Source organism: Ornithodoros turicata, chromosome 9 (genome assembly GCF_037126465.1).
Source record: "Ornithodoros turicata isolate Travis chromosome 9, ASM3712646v1, whole genome shotgun sequence".
Taxonomy (NCBI): domain Eukaryota; kingdom Metazoa; phylum Arthropoda; class Arachnida; order Ixodida; family Argasidae; genus Ornithodoros; species Ornithodoros turicata.
Window position 1 is genome coordinate 42,305,050 of NC_088209.1, and position 19,340 is coordinate 42,324,389.

Here is a 19,340-nt window from a genome sequence, read left to right on the forward strand (position 1 = left end):
GTATGGTCGTAAATCGTGCATGTCAGATTATCCGGGGTCACATTAACGAGGGTTCACTGTAGACATCCCGTTCCGTAAATTACGCTTTACAACGAGTCTGTCTTACGTAAACATTTCACATTTATTACGGACAGCCATCGGGCTATCCGTCTTACAGCGGAAAGTATCGGCAAAATTTGAGGAATGTTTCAGGGGCAAATTACAATCATCCCTTCCGTGCTCCGATCCGCAGTGCAAATAGCACCACATTACAAAGAACAACATCTGACGCGTGAAGTCCGCCAGGTGCGCCATGGAGGCACTCGAACGCAGTTGGGCGCTTTCGTACGCATTCCACAAGGGATCCAGAATGAAGACGCGGTACAGCCGTTTCAAATCGGCACGAGATAGCGTACCTATCGTACTGTTCCCCCCGAACAGACATTTCACCTTGGCGTCTAGCTCGATTAACGTATCGTTCTCCCACGTTGCGTATCTCCGGACCAACAACTCTCCCAGCGCCGTTCCGATCCCGGAACCCAGCGCCCCGTAGCGGACGGCCAGTGGAGCGTTGATGTCGTACACCGGGATGTCGAACGAGTACGGCGAGAGCACAAAATCGTCCTGATGCGCTCGAACAGTGTACAGGACAGGCACGTGGTCCACAATGAACGGCGGCGGCACGACGTCCTCCTGACTGGAAGCTCGGAGTCCTGCGAAGGCCACGTTCCAATTCACCATCATGTTCGTGGTCATGGACGAATAATTACGATAAGTCTGCTCCAAATAGTCTGTCCTGGTCCTTTCCACGAACTCGAAGGCCGATTCTGATACTTCAGCGGGTAAAGTGTAGTTGCGGAACTTGGATTTCATCAGGGACGTGTTCAAGGAACGGTGGATGTTGCCGATCATCGACGTAACGTCCCTGACCACGTCTGGCGTCGCAGAATCATCGACGTAACGTTGATAAAGCGCGTATCCCATGCATAGGTCGGTAACGATGATGCAGAACCTGCGGCTGCCGATACCGTCCGTATTATCTCCTTTGTTCGCAAAATCCTGCTGACAAGGTTCCCGATCCAGGAAAAGATAAAACCTTTCTGCGACGTAAGTGCTCACGTAGGTCATCATCTTATCTTCGCCGATGTCAGCTGTGATGTTGAAGAAGGCGCGGAAGAAGCGGACGTTTCGGATTTTGACGAGGGTAATCCCTTGTTGAGGTAAATTGAGGTAGCTGGGCAGTGATGTGCTCCAGCGCGTTTGGTTGATGATGGGAGTGTATTCGTGCAGGTCGTCGGTGCTGACTTCGCTCGTGGTGTCGGGATTCCTGAAGGCCTTGACCATCTCGGGGTCGACGGTCTGTTGAATGTTCCGCGTTTCTTTGAACGAGGCGGAGACCGTCGCGTTCGAGTCCTTGAAGGTGTGCACGACGGTGTCGAAGAATTTGGCGTACTGAGGGTGGGTGGACCTTCTTGCCAGTGCTTCGAAGCACGGATCGGGTGCGAACATCACGGCGGGTCGTCCGTGCAGCTTCCCAACGTTCAACTGAAACGGGAACACCATTTTCTTGTCACATGGTGGCTGCGATTACGTGTCGGATAATGTACTGTTACAAGATACGTGATCAAGGCTAGAGTCACTGCCAGTTAGCCTCGCAGGCGGGTCGTAGCAGCCGACGTTCACGGCCGTGGTTAATATAGAATATTTTCGCTACTATTTGAACAATCTTCAATCTCATATCTCGGAGTGAACACTTCAGTATACAGAGGAAGAAATTGAAAGAGGCTTGTCAAATATTCTTTCATGGTCCCTTTAAAGCACGAGGCTCTGACGTGATGAGCGACGCCTGTCGGCCTGTGGATTAACTGATTGGCCCACCAGTGCGCTACAATCGCAGCGCACTGCGCAGCATATTTGAAGGCCCCGCGGGGAACTACATGTCCGCGCAACTTATACCCAGTCACAAATTTGCTGCTGGGTTCTAGGCCGGGTTCGAACCAGCAAGCTTAGAATCAGTAGGCAGGCTAACCTTCCACATATGCCAATTAATTAATGAGTATATTTAAATTATATTTTTTTGTCCAAGGTAACGTCAGTGAATTACAAGATTCAATCGAGTTGCCGTACATGGATTATTTCCTCTGTGTGCCTCGAGTGAACGAATGTGTAGACATGTCATGCGATTCGGGGAATTCAGGAACACAAGGATTGTCTCATTGATCTGGATGGCTGAAAGGCGAAATGACCCAAAGTCTTCGACCGAACTTCAGCTTACAGTCCGGTAGCATACGGCGGTGCACGGCAAAAAGTTCGGTCCCGGCTTCGGTTCCAGCAGAATTCGTCTAGTTTTTACCCTCTCCCCCCCCCCTCCCCCCCACTCCAATACGGTTCAGCCTGTGTGTTATCTTGTTGAAGAAGTTGCCCCATCATACTGACCATGAAAACCGCGTTCGCATTTGCGATGACCGTAAGCATGAGGATGGGCTTGAGGACGTCCACGTCGCTGACAGCATGCGGCCACGAAATGCCAGCCGCTCGAAGAAGACGTTTCATCTCTTGGAGCTCCGAGTTCCAGAAGACATTGCTGGTGCAGGACTGATAGAAGAGGGCAGCCTTCTGATAAGGGGTCTGGTCCTTGCTGTCGAAGGTACCCCTAAACAAGGCTTTACCGGCAACAGCATCCTGGAATGTAGCCAAGATATCTCGCAGAACGGGGTAGGTCCGGTGCTGTCGCAACAAACATGAGATAACGTCTGAGCACGAAGCTATAGTGTTTTGTGAGTTACGGTTGCTATCGCACTGCTAAGTCCACTTTTGAACGCTTAACGGAACACGTGTCCTCCCGCAAGTGGACAAGCTGCGTTCCTTCCATCTACATTATTGGAAAAGTGACTCCAAAGCTCGCTTTCCGGATCCCACGAAATATCTCTGGTCGGGATGCTACGGATATTACTCAACGGTGCTTTATTACTGCTCAGTTGAGTTATCGCTACCACGTGGCCTCTCGAAGCTGCCGTCAAAGTAAACACATTTTTTCCCCCTTGCATGTAGTACCAACTTTTCAGGAATATATGTACTTTAAATCAGCTATACACTCTCGCCCTTTTAGTATCATGACAAGATTGCTTGGTCCACGGGTTAAATGTACCTCACCAGAGCCATGCCCGAAAAACATCGCCTACTGCGCCTCAAACATTATCATCATTATCATTACCATCAAAACAATGTCGTTGTTGCTAGCAGCATTGCGTCGTCATTTGATGTTGCTCGTTCTGAATCCTGCACCTTCGAGCACCCCCAAGCAACACAATGCACTGAAAGTCGAGTGCAATAGGGGTGGACGGTATGTATTTTATCAATGTTTTCTAGTTTAACGAGTCTGTTCAAGGTCTTCCACCTACCCGTCCACCCCTATTGCACTCGACTTTCGGTACGTTGTGCTGCTTGGGCCTTTTTAGCGAAAATCGGAGGTCGGCACTCGTGAATGCCGCGTGACTCACGCACGCTCAGGGCACGAGTTGCTTACCTCGCTGTTTTGCCTTCGCTTGAGCCAACCATCGCAGACGTACTGGTAGAAATCTTGACACGGCTCGAGGTCTCTATTGATGGTGTTTGCGATGAGATCCGTGTAGATTGTGCATGCCTCATTCTTACAATTACTATCCTTGGACGAGATATACTTTCGAACGAAATAGGAAAGGAGATAGCAGCTGCTGAGCACGAGCAGAACAACCCCCACCCGTCCTAAGATAATGGTTCGTCGGTTGCTCCGGCTTGATGGGTCGGGCGTTGGCGTCTGGCTTGGTGTGGTGACACTCTGAAGCATCATCTTCATGTTATCCAGGTCTTTCTTGCTCTAGGAGAAATTTTGGAAATCAAGTACGCACTTAAACGGACATGCTCCAACCACGCGTCATATTAAAGGAGTACAGAGGGCCATGCAAAAAAATAAATAAATAAATAAATTCGAATTAAGACGTCTGATGAAAGTGTGTGTGTCATTTTACCGAATATCGCGAAAGGTTCTGATATGTGCAATTTGTTTCCCAGAAAAAAAAAAAACGGTGGCATTGCCCGCAACTAGCCGTCCCAGCCGCTTTGACGTCATTACGGTACAGCCCACCGGTTGGTTTAGGGAAATGGCGTATGATACTCAAGGGAGTACTGGGAGAGAAGCGTAACATCACACATAAACAAACAAGCAAAGAGGAAAGCGCCGGCCCCCGATTGGAGCGCGGTCACTGTTGTCACCGTAATGACGTCACCGGTGACGTTTCGGTTCCTCCTCTTCCTCGTTTCGCCCTGCAGAGCGAATTGAGTGGGACCGCGCGCGTCAATGTTCGGGCGCATTTTCTTTTATCTTCTTTTTCTAAGCAAAATATTGTATACAGAGTGTGTTTGTGTGAAGTGAGGTCACAGCCACCGTAGTCCCATCCTTTCATAATACGTCAGAAACAGAAAATATCTGATATAGCTTTCCGAAATCGCGCAAATGTGCTCTAAGTACGTCGTCTCCAGCGAGTGTTCCGCAGTGATTAGTCCTTATCCGCGGATAAGGACCTAACCTAACCTAACCCAACCCAAGCCCGGCCCGGCCAAGCCACAGAAATGTCTGCATTCATTCATGTTCTTTTGTTTTCTGTTCTGCTTTTGCGCTAAAGCCCGGTGAAATAGAGCCCATGCCCGGCCCGTGACCCTGGGTCGAAAGGTCTGGTTAGCCCGGGCAGTGGGCCGTCGGGGCAATCCCGGCCCACGTCGCGATCTCTAGTAATGCTATAGTAGTCGTCAATATATGTAGCATTTTTATCCATTTCACAAGAAAGCTTCAGGCATTGGCTGGCAACAACATTCGGGCTTTCAAAGCCTGTTGCGCCAATGCCATGATGAGGGAAAAAAAAATCTTGCGGTGAAATGGGGTCTCCGCTTTCTCACCTCAGGATTCCTAAAGCGAACCGCGGACATCAGGAATGTATACTGACACTGCAGATCGCTGAGATATATTGCATACGGCAAGTTTCGTTTCAAGCGGACTCACTTCTTAAGAAAGTCTATGAGGGAGTTTTGTTCGCAGGGTTCTCGTAAACCTCGCTAAATTTCTACACGGAACAGGTACAGGCGTGTTCTCCTCGACTTTGCCTAGGGAATGACATATTTTTGAAGGCTTTACACGATCCACTGATTTTTCGTGAATTAAAGTGTCAAATTTTCAACGCATGGGGTTCTATGGGAGATGCAACAAAAGCGCTTCTCTCGGCACGCCCGCCCGCGATATATGGGCCAAAATGATTTCATTCCCTACGGTAACAGTCCAGGAGTTGAGCGCAATCAAGAAATTCGACGAGCCTGCTGCAGTTTTCGAGATCCGTGCGAATGAAAATAATGGCTTCGTCCTTTGCTAGCATGTTCTGCACGCTCGCGCCGATTACATTACGTCTTTAAAGCGCGCGAGGAAAGCGAAGCGAAGAAAACAATTTTTGCGACGGTACAGCAAACTCTCTCCGGAAGCGAATGTTAACTAGATCGAATGAGTGCACCGTGGAACGCTCAGCAGTCGCCCCCTATGGGACACGATTAATTCTCATAAATTCTACCCTTGTTACCTAAAAGCCGATCCCTTACAAAAAAAAAAAAGAAAGTATCGCCATTCCATAAGTACGTTGTCATTAATCGATACAATTCGATATACAGTCAAACTCCTTTATAGCGAACACCTTTTTAACGAAAATACCACTACAGCAAATTTTTTTTTGCGGTCCCGCTGGAGCCTATAGGTCCAATAATGGACATCCTTTTTCACGAAAATAGCTTTACTGCGAATTTTTTTTGCTGTCCCCTGAGCTTCGTTGTAAAGGAGTTTGACTGTATAGCGATGTGTACGAGCTTTCTTTCGAAAAATCATTCACAATTGACAACCGTGTTGTTGTTTACGAAATTTCTATAAATGAACCTACAGAAAGAAGAAATCGCACAAAAGAATGGGTGAAATAAGGATTCAACTTACGGATCTAGGCGTGGTTCTCGATGGGCTCTTCGAAAATGGTACACTGTGATGGCTACTTCTACTGGACATGGCTATAGTGAGACCAAAGCTGGTGAAGCAGTATCAGAATGGTGAAGTGTGACGGTCAAAGTCAAGGTGTATGAAAAGAAGCCTGAACGTGCTCAAGGCACACTGATTCTTCTTCTTCCTCCTCTTCTGTCCCTTCCAGCAGCTGGCTGTACTGTCAGGAATGTTCTTCGCGGCGCGCTTCACGAGCTTTAGTTTCGAAGCGTATACCCGCCTTCTCTCGGTTAGTTCTGTCGGTTTAATAATAATAATGGTGCCGTGATGTAACACGTAAGGTGTTACACGTGCTGCAGGGTATAGGGCTGCGGATAATTTCCACCACCTGGAGTTCTTTTGACGTGCGCCGGAAGTCTCCGACACACGGTGATGGAAGCAATGTTTACCTCTCCCACATTGCTAACGTCCTCGGCTGGGATCGAACCCGCGATCTTGAGCTCAGCGAGCCAACATGCTACCGAGGTTTACCGGCAGCCGCTGAATAAAGACGTTTCTCTTCTTGTGTCCGGATACTCTTGAACCATAAGCAGTCGAGCAGGCAGCCCGCGTTCCCAGTCTATGCACTCGGCCTAAAATACAGCCTGTTCACCAGCAGAGCCAATATGTGTAAAAAACATCGAAGGTACTAGATAGTAGATGTGGTAGGATCACGTGATAGAAAAGTTGAACCCAACGACGCACGGAAAAAACTTGTAACCACAGCGAAGTGCCGTTCAGTTGAAGGGTAGAATACGGTACAAGCGCCTTGTGGTTCGAATGACATTGGGAACTATAGGTCACTGCGCACACCTAGAACGCAATTCGTCTTTGGGGTTGCGCTATTTTCTGAAAATTGCGTTGGTACCGAAACTAGCCCTAAAGTCGACTTGCGTGTGCCTCTGTCGCCGCGAGACGTTTCGAGAGAGCCACGGAAGAGATGCATAAGGAACACGCACCGTTTAGGCTAAAAAATTCTGCGACATTAGAGACCAAAACTTGTATTTTTCAAATTTACTGCGTCTACCGCTTGATGGTGCTCCAAGCGCAAGGTGAGGTGAAGGTTCCGGGTTGTGGTGAGGAAACCCTTTCATAAAGCTCTCTCGTGTTACCTCCGTTTGGGCCCGTTCGTTTTAATGGGTACGCAAATTGTCCCCCATATTCTAAAATTTACCGTTCACTTCACCGGTACGTGAGAATGCCCGTGTAACAGGCGTTTTAGCTCGGCAGCCGTTGCTGAGTCTGAGAACGCACTTGAGCGTTGACCAGCTCCCGTGTGGTTCGGACGGTCGCTTTCCACGCCGAGACTGGGAGGTGACACGGGTTCGAACCCTTGCGCCGGCTGTGCTATCCGAGCTACACTGTAAACTGGAAAACACCCTCATGGGTGTAAATGGCTTGTCCTATAACTGACACCTCTTTTTACACCGTACATGGTCTGGAACACCCTTTTTAGAGGGTGTATTCCGTGTAAATCACCCCTGGAAAGGGCGCTTTTCTTTGAAAATGCCCTCTTTTGCACCCTTTAAACACCCTTTTAGGAGGGTGTAAGATCGTTAAACACCTTCCTAAAAAGGTGTATAAAGGGTGCAAAAGACGGCACTTTCAAGGAAAAGCACCCTTTCAAAGGGCGTTTTACACGGGATACACCCTCTAAAAAGGGTGTTCCAGACCATACGGTGTAAAAAGAGGAGTCAATTATAGGACAAGCGATTTACACCCATAAGGGTGTTTTTCAGTTTACAGTGTAGGTTTTCCCTGGGTTTTCCGAAGACTTTCCAGACGAATGTCGGCATAGTTCCCCTTGAAGTCGACCCGGGACGCTTACTAACCCCTTGTCTCCCACTCCTTCCTGCTGTCCTCTCTCCATCTGTCCGCGTCTGTACACCGCTCATAGCCACAGTTGCTTCGCGGCGCTAACACGAAATTGAATACATAAAAACTTGAGCGTTGTATATACCTGTCTGAAAATCTGAAAACTTCCTCCAGCTACACGCGAGAACTACACGAGAGAGTACTAAGTTATTCGCGCTCAGATATACTTTATGATGAGAGCTTCGTCGCTGCCTTCGTTCACATATTTGCACGCCGGGATGTGGTAGAGTTGACATAGCATCCACCTGTTGCTATAGCGGTCCTGGTTGAGTCATGCCAAGGACTGTGGGGCCACCACCCGTTGTGTTGGGGGTTCCTCTGTATCTTCCGGTTGTCTCCAGATAGTTGTCTGCGCAGCACTGTAAACTGAAAAGCACCCTTATGGGTGTAAATGGCTTGTCCTATAACTCACACCACTTTTGACACCGTATGGTCTGGAACACCCTTTTTAGAGGGTGTATTCTGTGTGACACACCCTTTGAAAGGGTGCTTTTCCTTGAAAATGCCTTCTTTTGCACCATTTAAGCACCCTTAAACACCTAAAAGAGTGTACAAAGGGTGCAAAAGACGGCGTTTTGAAGGAAAAGCACCCTTCCAAAGGGTGTTTCACAAAGAATACGCCCTCTCAAAAAAGGGTGTTCCAGACCATACGGTGTCAAAAGTGGTGTGAGTTATAGGACAAACCATTTACACCTAAGGGTGCTTTTCGGTTTACAGTGAGCACCTGCTGCAATCCACTAAAGCTGGTAAATCAGTATCGGAAAGTGACAGCAAACCCCCCTTCCACTCCTTTCCTACCTCCCAACGTGCATAGCCACGGTTGCCTCGCGGCCCGCTAAACTCCGTTCATAAGGTTCACCTACCTGTGCTACATAAACAGACAAGACAGGAGCCATTAAGGAAAAGAAAGTGCACATTTTTACTGCGCTCCATTACTCTGTATTGTGCGATGTCGTCCGAGGGGTTTCTTTACTCATCGGCGAGAAAGGGACATCCCTTCATCGCTGTATCCTTGGCGCAGTTATACGCTGTCGCAAACTCTGACGAGTGCTTCAGAACCTCGTTACAGACCTGCTCAAATGGAGCACTACGACCTTCACACTGCACGTAGCACCAGAACACGAAGAACAACATATCATCCGACAAGTTCGTCATCCCTGGCAGCGGTTTCTGCCCCGGTACGTTGGCCGCCCGGAACGCCTTGTACAGCGGCCGAAGGGACACCAGACGCTCCAGCGTCTTCTTCTGCACCGCTGTCGCATTCTCCAGTCGGGTGTCCCTCCCGAAGACACACGCCGCTCCATCTTCCATGGCAACCCAGGTCCGTCCGATGAAGTTGCTGGTGTTGTTCAGCATAAGGGCGGAGATCTTGACGGCAATCTTTGATCCCAGCGCGCCGTACTTGAGGGCGGCCGGCGCAGCGATGTCATACATCGGGACGTACAGGGAATAGGGCATGAAAGCGTTCCAGGAGTCACCGTGCTGCCGATAGAAGTGTACGGTAGAATTGGTGACGAATTTCGGTGGCCGGATATCGTAGACAACGGACGACAGGTAACCAGTCCGCGCAGTCTTTCGGTTGGCGATCGTACTGTTACCCATGTCGGCGTAGTTACGGTATGCGCGAGTTATTTGTTCGGGTGCGCACTTCTTGATGTAATCAAAAATGTCTACCGAATTTCTGTTCGCCATGAGTTGTTGCCCAGGTTTGCTGACGATGGCTGTAAACTGATTTATAATTCCATCGAAGACTGCGCTAACGTCGTTTTCGATAAGCTTGTCGATGCTTTCGGTTACAGTCGAAGAGTAAGCGGCGTAACCGAAGTAGGCCTTGACGTCGGAGAAGCAAAACTTGCCGTGTTCGACCGAGGCGTTGTTCTCAGAGCCGTAGAAGCTTTTCAGGATGTCGCTGTTTGTGAAATGCACCATGTCCTGAATAGCAATCCATCCCTGGTACATGTGCATCTGTTCCTCGGGAAGCTTCCCGAAATAATCTCTGAAAAATATCTTGTCTCTGATAATGAGCTCCGCCCTGGTTTGGCTCGGAATGCCGACGGACGCTTCCAGTGCGTCCCTCCACCGCTTGCCCGTCATATTCGGAGTTACTATGCGGATGTCTTCCTCATTATGTGTCTCAACCACCACTATTTGACATCTCTCAGAGTTTTTCTTCTCCATACAACCCGCCATTGCCTCTTCCATAGGGGGAAGTATCTTCTGTTCGATCATGAGTAGATCTTCGAACCCCACAGTCTGCTTGCCAGGTTCAGCGAATGTCATCGAGAGGAGATCGAAGTGCTTCCTGTATGTGTTGTGTTGGATCATGCGCCAACGGTGATCTAAGAAGGTCTTGTAGCGTTGGGAGAACTGGAACTTGACGTGGTGTTTCTTCTCAATTAAGCAAGATATTCCAGGGCTGACAGCGTAATGGTGGTTCAGTTGTAGCGGTGCCACGAGGACGTCGGTAACGAGGGCCGCATGAGGCCACATTAGGCCTACGCTTCTTAAGACGTCGCGAACAGACTGGACATCGCCGCCACCGCTGAAGAGGCGCATGCAGCTCTGGTAGTAAGCGGCAGCCTTCTCGGCAGGCTTCTGTTCCTTGTGGGGAACGCGTTCGTTAGTTAGGGCATGGCGGACAGCATTTTCGAAGACATCGACGGCTCGTTGAGCGACGCTGATGTCGTACTCGTTGCGCCAGCGACCGCAGACGTACTGTGAAAACGAACAGTGTGTAAGCATTCGCAAACATCCGTTAGACGTCAATAATCGTTAATAATATAGGGTAATAGAATGTAATCGAAGTGGTCTCGACAGATTAATTCGTATTTTGTCGCCTATGATTTCACTGTCACACTCTTAAAAATGAACTTCACCGCATAGCACACTCCTAGCCAACCATCATCTCTTAATGATATCGTTATCTGCCCTGATTTGTTCAAAACGGGGGGCGTACGCCATTTTTGTGACAATTATGAACAGCATAAGTGTCACAAAAGGGGCGTACGCCTCCCGTTTTCAACAAATCAGGGCAGATAACGATATCATTTGAGATGATGGTTGGCTAGGAGCGTGCTATGCGGTGAAGTTCATTTTTAAGAGTGCACACTCTAAGGAAAAAAAGGTAGCAATTTCGACCCATCTCGGTAGAGCTCTGTTGCAACCACATTTCTACTCAAGCCAATTTTATCTTTTGGGTATAACTGCAGAGTAGAAACAAACTACAGAGTAGAAACTGTCGTTCTACTAGCTTGGGTAGGAAATTCTATCTTTTTTTTTTCACAAAGCAAACGTGAGAGAGACGAGCAAGGGAAATAGACGCCGCCTCCGCCGAGAAGTACTGTGGGCATAGCAGCTTGGGTAGGAAATTCTACCTTTTTTCTACCTTTCTCAGTGCCATCGGCGTCAATCGGGAATTACCACCTTTACGCCCGTACTAGATAACATCAGTTTTCTGTTAAAAGGTTGCCATGGGCTTCGGGTTCTTCTTCATTTCTCATAACCTCACGCGAAATTTGAACACAAGTGAACGTTATCCATTTCCACGAAGTCCTGACGGAACCGAGAAACCTTCACAAGTTTCAGTTTCGCAAAGGGAATATGGATCACGTGACGTGCGGTGAAAGTTGGTCTGCTAGCAACGGCGCAGAAGTCATCCCTGAACGCATCCCTGGCTTTGTGTTGATGGATTACCAACAGTTCTAGTACAGTTTCCGTGTAGTTTTAGTTTAAGGACCAAACGCCGCCTTCGAGCAGAGCTGTATGCCGATTACAGTGTGGTCGCCGTCGTCGTCATACTGGTTCTGCTTCCGGCGTCGGGGGCGCGAATAAATAGGGGTCAACCAGGGTGCGGAACGCTATCTGATACGGTGATAAGCCAATCGGAGAATAAATGCGTTACGCAGATTTGTTATGCGGAGTGACAATAATGGAACAGCCATCTTGAAGTTCTGGGAGAAGGTCACACTGGTCCCTTCTGCTGTGCCGCATCCCACGTGCGGCAGACTCCCCGGAACTACCTGTAGCGGTGCTGTCGTACTTGGAATTAGGTCATAAACCCACTTTCGCTGTTTATTGAAGGAGTAGGTTCTACTAGACAAGCTATGGGACCAAACCTTTGCCATGGCCCCTCGATCGCACTCTCCGATCAGAGAGGAGAGATCGAGGGGCTGTGCCTCTGCCCTCATAAATATAAGGACCATTTCGGATCCCCAAGGTACAACCAAGTGAAGCACGCAAAACTGACTAAATTTTCCACCTGCCCAGACATGAGACGAGAAAAGCACACCGTTACAGAACATCGGTCGTTCGCAGGGCGACAGTGCTCCCACGACGAATCCAGACCTTCAAGATATGTATAAAAAAAACGATATTCTTCGAGAACACAGCGCGGACACTTAGATATCAAGGGCATGATTTGCGTAGAGTACGTAGCGGCAAGTGTTAAGTGTGAAGCGCGTTCGACATGGTCATGCTCGTGTACGCTTTTAGTGGAGCTCCAGGGCTCGCCTTGCCTTGTGGAAGTTGATGCAGGGATCCACAGAAAGATCGATAGCCTGGACGATCTGCCGGGATATCTCGCTGCACACTGCGTCGCTGCAGATGCTCGCCTCCACGGGTGCTTTGTGGAGCACCAGCGCAATTGCAGTGAGTAGAACGACCAGCACTCCAACCACGACTGCCACCCAGATGTACCGCTTCCGTTCCAGACGATCTTCTTCCTCGGATGGATCAGACGGCAGCGTCGCCATCCCTGGCTTTATGTTCACCGGCGCCGTCTGTACGTAGAACAGAGACAGACCACACTGTAAACTGGAAAACACCCTTATGGGTGTAAATAGCTTGTCCTATAACTGACTCCTCTTTTTACGCCGTACATGGTCTGGAACACCCTTTTTAGAGGGTGTATTCCGTGTAAATCACCCCTGGAAAGGGCGCTTTTCTTTGAAATGCCCTGTTTTGCACCCTTTAAACATCCCTTTAAGAGGGTGTAAGATCGTTAAACACCCTCCTAAAAAGGTGTACAAAGGGTGCAAAAGACGGCATTTTCAAGGAAAAGCACCCTTTCAAAGGGCGTTTTACACGGGATACACCCTCTAAAAAAGGGTGTTCCAGACCATACGGTGTAAAAGAGGAGTCAATTATAGGACAAGCGATTTACACCCATAAGGGTGTTTTTCAGTTTACAGTGCATGTTTGACGAGAGCAGATCGCGAAAGGACATAGGGCTTGTACACGTCCAGGACCGGCGTCAGGGGTATAGGGCTTCCGTGTGGAAAGCCTGTCACGGCAGAGCCGGTGCAGGGATTCCAGCTCACGACCTCTAAGGGGCTTTGTACATCTCTAATGAACTGATGAATGACGGGGTACTCGCCAACAAGGACACGGGGTACGTGCAGGGCCCTCCCACCTGACTAAAGAATATAGTGATGACCTTGCGCTTTACAAAGAGTGGCGACTCACCGTAGATTGAGCATCTGAGCTGTAGCGAAAGAGGGAAGCTGGTCGTTTCTTGCGCGGCTTTATCGGCATCATAGCCATGATGAACTTACGACTTGAGGGAGAGGCACAAGGAAGCGATAGAACATGCAAGTCAGTGCGCGAGGGACGATGGAACTGTCGTCAACGATTGGATTGGATTGGATTGGCTCTCTGGTTCTGTGGTTCAGTCTGCCACCTCGTGAGAAGTTGGAACTAGTCGAATCTGAACCTGATGTACATTTGGCTGTCTTTCTTTGGGCGGAGGTTTGCCCTCCCACACCTACACTCTTAAAAATGAACTTCACCACATAGCACGCTCCTAGCCAACCATCACCCCGAATGACAACGTTCTCGCCTTGGATTTGTTGAAAACGGGAGGAGGAGCCTATTTTGTGCCGTGCATAATGAACACAAAATAGGCTCCTCCTCCTGTTTTCAGCAAATCAGGGGCGAGAACGTTGTCATTCGGGATGATGGTTGGCTACGAGCGTGCTATGTGGTGAAGTTCATTTCTAAGAGTGTAATCGGAAAGAGCGGGTGTTCAGTCATGATTCCGCAGTGAAACCTAGCTCTGCAAATCCTCCTCGTTAATATGACAATTCCGCATTATGACCAAAGTTTTCGGGAACGACCATGGTCATAATAACGAGGGTTCACTGTATGTGAGTATAGGTGAGTGCGCAGCGAGCTGTTTGGACTCGCATTCTACGAGAGCGGCAGTGGTCTCCGCTTTTAACTGCAAAAAGCAATTCCCTTATCTAAAAAAAAAAAAAAAAAGTCTACAGCTAGCGCGGACAACCTGCATGTAATGTTGAGGAACATTATATTTAGGGCCTGACTTTTTAGGGTTAAACCCGTATCTGCCCGATATTTACCCCCCGAAAAAAATCTGTAAAATTCGTGTTTAACCCGAATCTACCCGAAAACATCCGGGTCGCGTGGCACACTCATAAGCGTGCATTACAATAAAGTTTGATAACATTGCTAAACATTAGTTCCATGTTAAGACAAATTTTTATTAAACAAAAAAAAAATGACCCGAATACACCCGAATTCCTGACGACAGAATATGCTGTAATGGGATTTAACCCGAATACACCCGAATTTTCAAATGAAAAATATCACCTGATATTTACCCCCCGAATTTGGCCAAAAATAAAACCCGAAAAAGTCAGGCCCTAATTATATTGCACAAACGCTCAGCAGTAGTCTACTCCTGCTTTACATTGCACAGCTCTGTCTATAGTCGAGGTTGTGACGTGAGGACATGACAACGGTGAAGAAGAAGAAGCCGACGTGCAGAAAGATCCCCGGAACTAATAGAGTCATTGTCGCGTATACCCAGGTGTGGCGGAATACGTTGACGGCGCAGCCCCAGGAGCCATCAAAAGCCGTCCCTATATCACGGGCGTTGACGCACGAGGCATCCCACGGGGGTGGTAGCAGGTGAAGGTTCGAAACGGGGCGTTGGTTACCTGGCCATGACGTCATCCTGACACCATACATCAGAGCTATAGACATCGCTCGCCGCATCCCAGCTGCTCCCCGCGCAGTTCGTTGCTTCCCTGTTGATAGAGGGCGCAAGGGCGGTTTTCATTGCAAGCTGTATACTCTTTGCCGTGTTGCAACGAGAAATTTGGAAGAGGAAAGCGGCAACTGCAAGTTTATATTAACAACTTTATATTCATGATGACGATTAGGGAGCGTAAATCATTTCAGTACAATTTATATTTAGAGGAGCAGCGAAAGAACTCTCCACAGATTTTTTCTTTCAGTTGCAACGGATTATGCAACAAGTAACGTGCGACCTCGCTCACATTCTAAGAACTGAACTTGACTGCATAGCACGCTCCTAGCCAACCGTCATCTAGAATGATATCGTTATCTGCACTGATTTGTTGAAAACGGGAGGCGTACGCCTTTTTCGTGGCAATTATGAACAGCATTAGTGTCAAAAAAAAAAAGAAAAAAAAAGGCATACGCCTCCCGTGTTCAACAAATCGGTGCAGATAACGATATCATTCGAGACGATGGTTGACTAGGAGCTATGCGGTCAAGTTCATTTTTAAGAATGTACACTGTTAAAACAGAGCTTCACCACAAAGCACGCTCCTAGCCAACCATCATTCCGAATGATATCATTCTGTGTCATGATTTGTTCAAAACAGGGGGAGGCGCTTATCTGGGACAAGATAATCTGTCCCAGATAGGCGCCTCCTCCCATTTTCAACAAATCAATGCACAGAATGATATCATTCGGAATGATGGTTGGCTATGAGCGTGGTTAGTGGTGAAGTTCTGTTTTAACAGTGTAGGGTTATCACTTCTGATTCGAATAGAGACGAAGAGAAGACGAAGTTGAAGTTGACGAAGAAGTTGGACGCAACGTACAAGACGAAAAAATGTCGTTTATCGTCGTTTGAACCAAAATTAAATTTGGGCTATATACACGAAAAAATCGAATTGGAGACGCAATCCTTCGCGGCCAAAAATTTATATAGCGACACGTACAGCGTTGACAAGATCTTGTACTGACGGTTACCCGATATTCGCCACTATATGCCTCAAAACCGTTTCCTCATTCAGAAAAAAGAAGAAGAAGAAAAAAAAAAGAAAAACCCCGACAAACGCGGTTCCCGAAGCACCGAGCCAGGCGACTCTCCATGGAAGCTTTGCCTGACTGCCCGGAGACGCACCATTCTCTGGAGCTGGGAGGACGTGGCTTCTGTTGCGCTGAGGCACGTCCTCTGGTCGATACGCATACAGTGGCTCCAAGCAATCGATGGAAAGGGGGCAACTTGCATTACATAAATGAGGCGAACGGTCGCAGTCCGGTGGGGGTTACCGAGATGCACGGATTTAAAAGGCGCATTCGCAAAATGGAGTACGTGAGGATGACTCCGTCCTGTCTCTGCCATCACGTGACCTCGTCTTCTTCTTCTTCTTTTTGTTGGATGTTCTTTCTCGATATAGTGCGTTTGTCATTCATGTTTGCTGGTGCACACTTGATTTTTTCCTTCTTTCTTCAACCGCTTTCTTTAACCGCGCTCGGCGGTGCACCTGATACTTGCAATATACGCCTTCAAGAGAGATTGCTTTAAAATTACTCTGCTTAAAATGGCTTGTCAGCTAAATTGTTCTAAAAAAAATGTTCTTTGTCGGAAGAACTTTGCTTTTACCGAATTTTTTCCCCTTAGCCCCGGACTTGTTATAGCTCGTTCTTTTTCGATCTTTCTAAATTATGTTTGTATAGAAAGATATAATCCCTTTAATAAGCGTTCCTTTTCAGACTGCGCTGCCATTATAATTCGTGCTTTCCTACTACCTGTGCCAGATTAAACCACGTGATAGCCCTTGCGATGGCTACTCCATGCGACAAGATCGCCTGAAACAAATACGAGTTTCAATTTCGCGTATCTTATCTTTGCTTCGAGCGAATACAATATCCGTTACTTGGAGCCACAAAAGGGAATTCTCAATATTACCAGCGATCGCTTCATCGGGTTCTTTTCTCTCTCGAAAGAGTTCGATATATACGAGTGCCGTTGAAACCAATTCCGTTTCGGCCAGTTCGAGATAGGAATTATTTTATACCGTTTACTGGCGAAGATCACTGATACCAACCGACGACCTCCGATTAGAGCGGGTTGTTTAGGAAACGAATCTTTATGCAGACGACTTGGGCGGGGACAATCGACTGCTCTGTCGCAAACAACGGCTGCGACGTATATTGGTGGGTTCCGGACTTGTGTTCCTGATTGAACTCTGGAATCTCTCGACAGGATCTGGGTCGAACCCGTTGTTTTGTCTTTCGTGGAGGGTAAAGAGATGGAAAGGAGGAACTTGTCGATGCTGCGTTTCAGATAGGTCGATGCTGAGTTTTGGTTACGATATAATTTGTGACTGTCGCATTCTGTGTCACGTGGCTGTGACTTTTCTTCGGGTAAAACCGGCTTGAGAACTCGGCATTTGCTTCCCGGATAGATTCCGATTTTTAATCGGGGAAGTTTCTACCGGAGTTACCGAGAGTATAGAAGAAAAACATTATTTCGGGGGGACGAGAGTAGAGGGATTAGACGGTGGCGAGCACACATTAAAGAGCCCTCGAGTCGGGGGAAAAATTAATCTACTTTTTTTTTCATCTAATGTGTTTATTTGCATGCATTTGCATTTGTATATTGTAATCTAATCCAAAGACGGGCCACTCGCTCACTCACAATCGTGGCTGTATCGGGAGCCGCGAGTGATCAATTATTATTCACAGAAACTAACCAATGAGTTCGCGCCAAGCCACGTAACTTAAAAAACAATGCGCAATAATCTCAAGGATGTCGGAAGGGGGGGGGGCAAGGAGGGCGACCGGCCCCCTTGAGCTCAAGCTGTGGGGGCTTCGTCCCCTCCTTTGATTGATTGATTGATTTTATTTAAGGTGCCCACAAACAGCCGTTTGATTCATAGACAGTGGACAGTGTGTCCGCTATGTGTCCGGTATTCTCTCTTATAAGGCAGGTTTGTACAAAATCTGCATTCGTTGGAATCATTAATTGTTATTGGGTGCAGGTAACCTTTTTCTAAGTAAGGAAAATATCTGCGAATAAAAAAAAAACGTACGCATTGGCCGCCGGAGACTAAAAACGTTCCAAGTCTAAACGTATGCTCGCTTTATATGTGATAATCACATAGGGGAAGGCTACTGAGTACTTTTCACCCGCTCGACCTGACAAAGTCAGGTCTCGAATATTTTACTCATCCGTGACGATATCTGGCACACAACCCTACTCCACAGTGTTTCCGAAAAGGCATCGATGACTCAACTGACACCTCTCTCACTCTCTCTCTGTCTGAAATGTACATAGATACAAAATGAGCGTCCAGCACCTGGATGAAGCAATAACGGCCGGAGTCCCTATTGCTGTTTTGTTCCCACACCTTTGGCGGGGTCACGCATCAGGTCACCTGAAGGTTGCCCCCGCGTACGCGTACAGGCGACTGTGCTAGCGCTTGCGACAGTATATATATAGCCATCGCTTCTTTTTTATATATATATATATATAGCTGCTATATTGTCTCTGTGACTCATCGATCGACGTCGATACTAAATGTATATTTAAATATTTTTCTATTTTATTAGTTTTCGGGTAAACAGCTAAACCATCAACGGCCGTGCTCTGGAGTTATCTATTGCTTTGTATAGTTCTTTTTTTTGTTTTTGTTATTTTGTATGTACAACGTCTGTGGAAGCGTTGCATACTGTCGCCGGAAGTGGTTGGATTGGTTTGGTGGAAGAAAAAATCCCAGTGGGGAGAGTGTGGCGCTCATGATGAAGGCTGAAAGAAAGTCAGTCACTCATGAGGGCTGACTACTTCACTCCAGTTCTCCTCATTAGAACAGGAAAGAAAATTGTAACTATAGTTATAATGTTATAGTTAACTATAAGTATAGTTAAAACGATTTGGGGTGTCGCGAGATACCTGTGACCATGAACGACGCAGCAGTGTTCGGTCCATGCATGTATTTTGCCCGACTGAGGGACACCACGTTCCAAGCTTCCTCAGCCGGGTTCGAACTCGAAACCTCGATGTCAGTAAGAGCGGGCAGGTTGCCATACGTTTCACCAAGTCTCTAATGCGAGCGAGTCCCACTTCTGTAAACCCGTAACATTGTTGTTTCGCACATTAACCGGAATGACGATAACCACGCTTTGTCCCCCAGGACTTCTGCATTCGGAATTCCTCACTCCGTCGGCGACTTTCCGTCCCCCTTTCCTCAGCCACGTGACACAGACTCCCTTAATCCCGCAGCTAAGGTTTCTTCTCATCTCCATGTAGCTCCGGGAGAGATAATCCCAGAGCCTTTGAGCCACCGGAATAAGACCATTATTATCATCGCGTCTTCCCTAATACTCCTTTCCCTTTCATACCTCCTCCTCGTCGCCATTTCCTCACTTTGATTGGTCGTCTCTCCA

General features: G+C 47.8%; 3 protein-coding genes across 3 annotated transcripts in view; 1 reads left to right on the forward strand and 2 right to left on the reverse strand.

The window, feature by feature from the left end:
* Nucleotides 1–19,340, forward strand: part of LOC135368004 (LIM/homeobox protein Lhx3-like) — a 54,766-nt gene that overhangs the window by 22,344 nt on the left and 13,082 nt on the right. The gene's annotated exons all lie outside the window — the stretch shown is intronic.
* Nucleotides 103–6,146, reverse strand: LOC135368001 (neprilysin-1-like). Its single transcript, XM_064601085.1, has 4 exons — nucleotides 5,981–6,146; nucleotides 3,506–3,835; nucleotides 2,416–2,706; nucleotides 103–1,524 (listed from the first exon to the last, which is right to left on the reverse strand). Exons 1-4 carry the CDS (start codon nucleotides 6,047–6,049, stop codon nucleotides 103–105), a joined length of 2,112 nt encoding a protein of 703 aa, XP_064457155.1. The 5' UTR covers nucleotides 6,050–6,146.
* LOC135368003 (neprilysin-like) lies at nucleotides 8,795–13,515 on the reverse strand. Its single transcript, XM_064601086.1, has 3 exons — nucleotides 13,358–13,515; nucleotides 12,409–12,672; nucleotides 8,795–10,609 (listed from the first exon to the last, which is right to left on the reverse strand). The coding sequence occupies exons 1-3, from the start codon at nucleotides 13,433–13,435 to the stop codon at nucleotides 8,864–8,866; spliced, it is 2,088 nt and encodes a 695-aa protein (XP_064457156.1). The 5' UTR covers nucleotides 13,436–13,515; the 3' UTR covers nucleotides 8,795–8,863.

What these genes read in the sequence shown, in the direction of transcription:
- LOC135368003 (XM_064601086.1), bottom strand. Translation starts at nt 13,435, where the DNA reads ATGGCTATGATGCCGATAAAGCCGCGCAAGAAACGACCAGCTTCCCTC. An exon ending in GCTCAGATGCTCAATCTACG is followed by an intron (nt 12,673 to 13,357) that starts GTGAGTCGCCAC and finishes TTCTACGTACAG; the next exon opens with ACGGCGCCGGTGAACATAAA. An exon ending in CCTGCATCAACTTCCACAAG is followed by an intron (nt 10,610 to 12,408) that starts GCAAGGCGAGCC and finishes TCGTTTTCACAG; the next exon opens with TACGTCTGCGGTCGCTGGCG.
- LOC135368001 (XM_064601085.1), bottom strand. Translation starts at nt 6,049, where the DNA reads ATGTCCAGTAGAAGTAGCCATCACAGTGTACCATTTTCGAAGAGCCCA. An exon ending in CGAGAACCACGCCTAGATCC is followed by an intron (nt 3,836 to 5,980) that starts GTAAGTTGAATC and finishes AATTTCTCCTAG; the next exon opens with AGCAAGAAAGACCTGGATAA. An exon ending in ATGCGAACGCGGTTTTCATG is followed by an intron (nt 1,525 to 2,415) that starts GTCAGTATGATG and finishes TTCCCGTTTCAG; the next exon opens with TTGAACGTTGGGAAGCTGCA.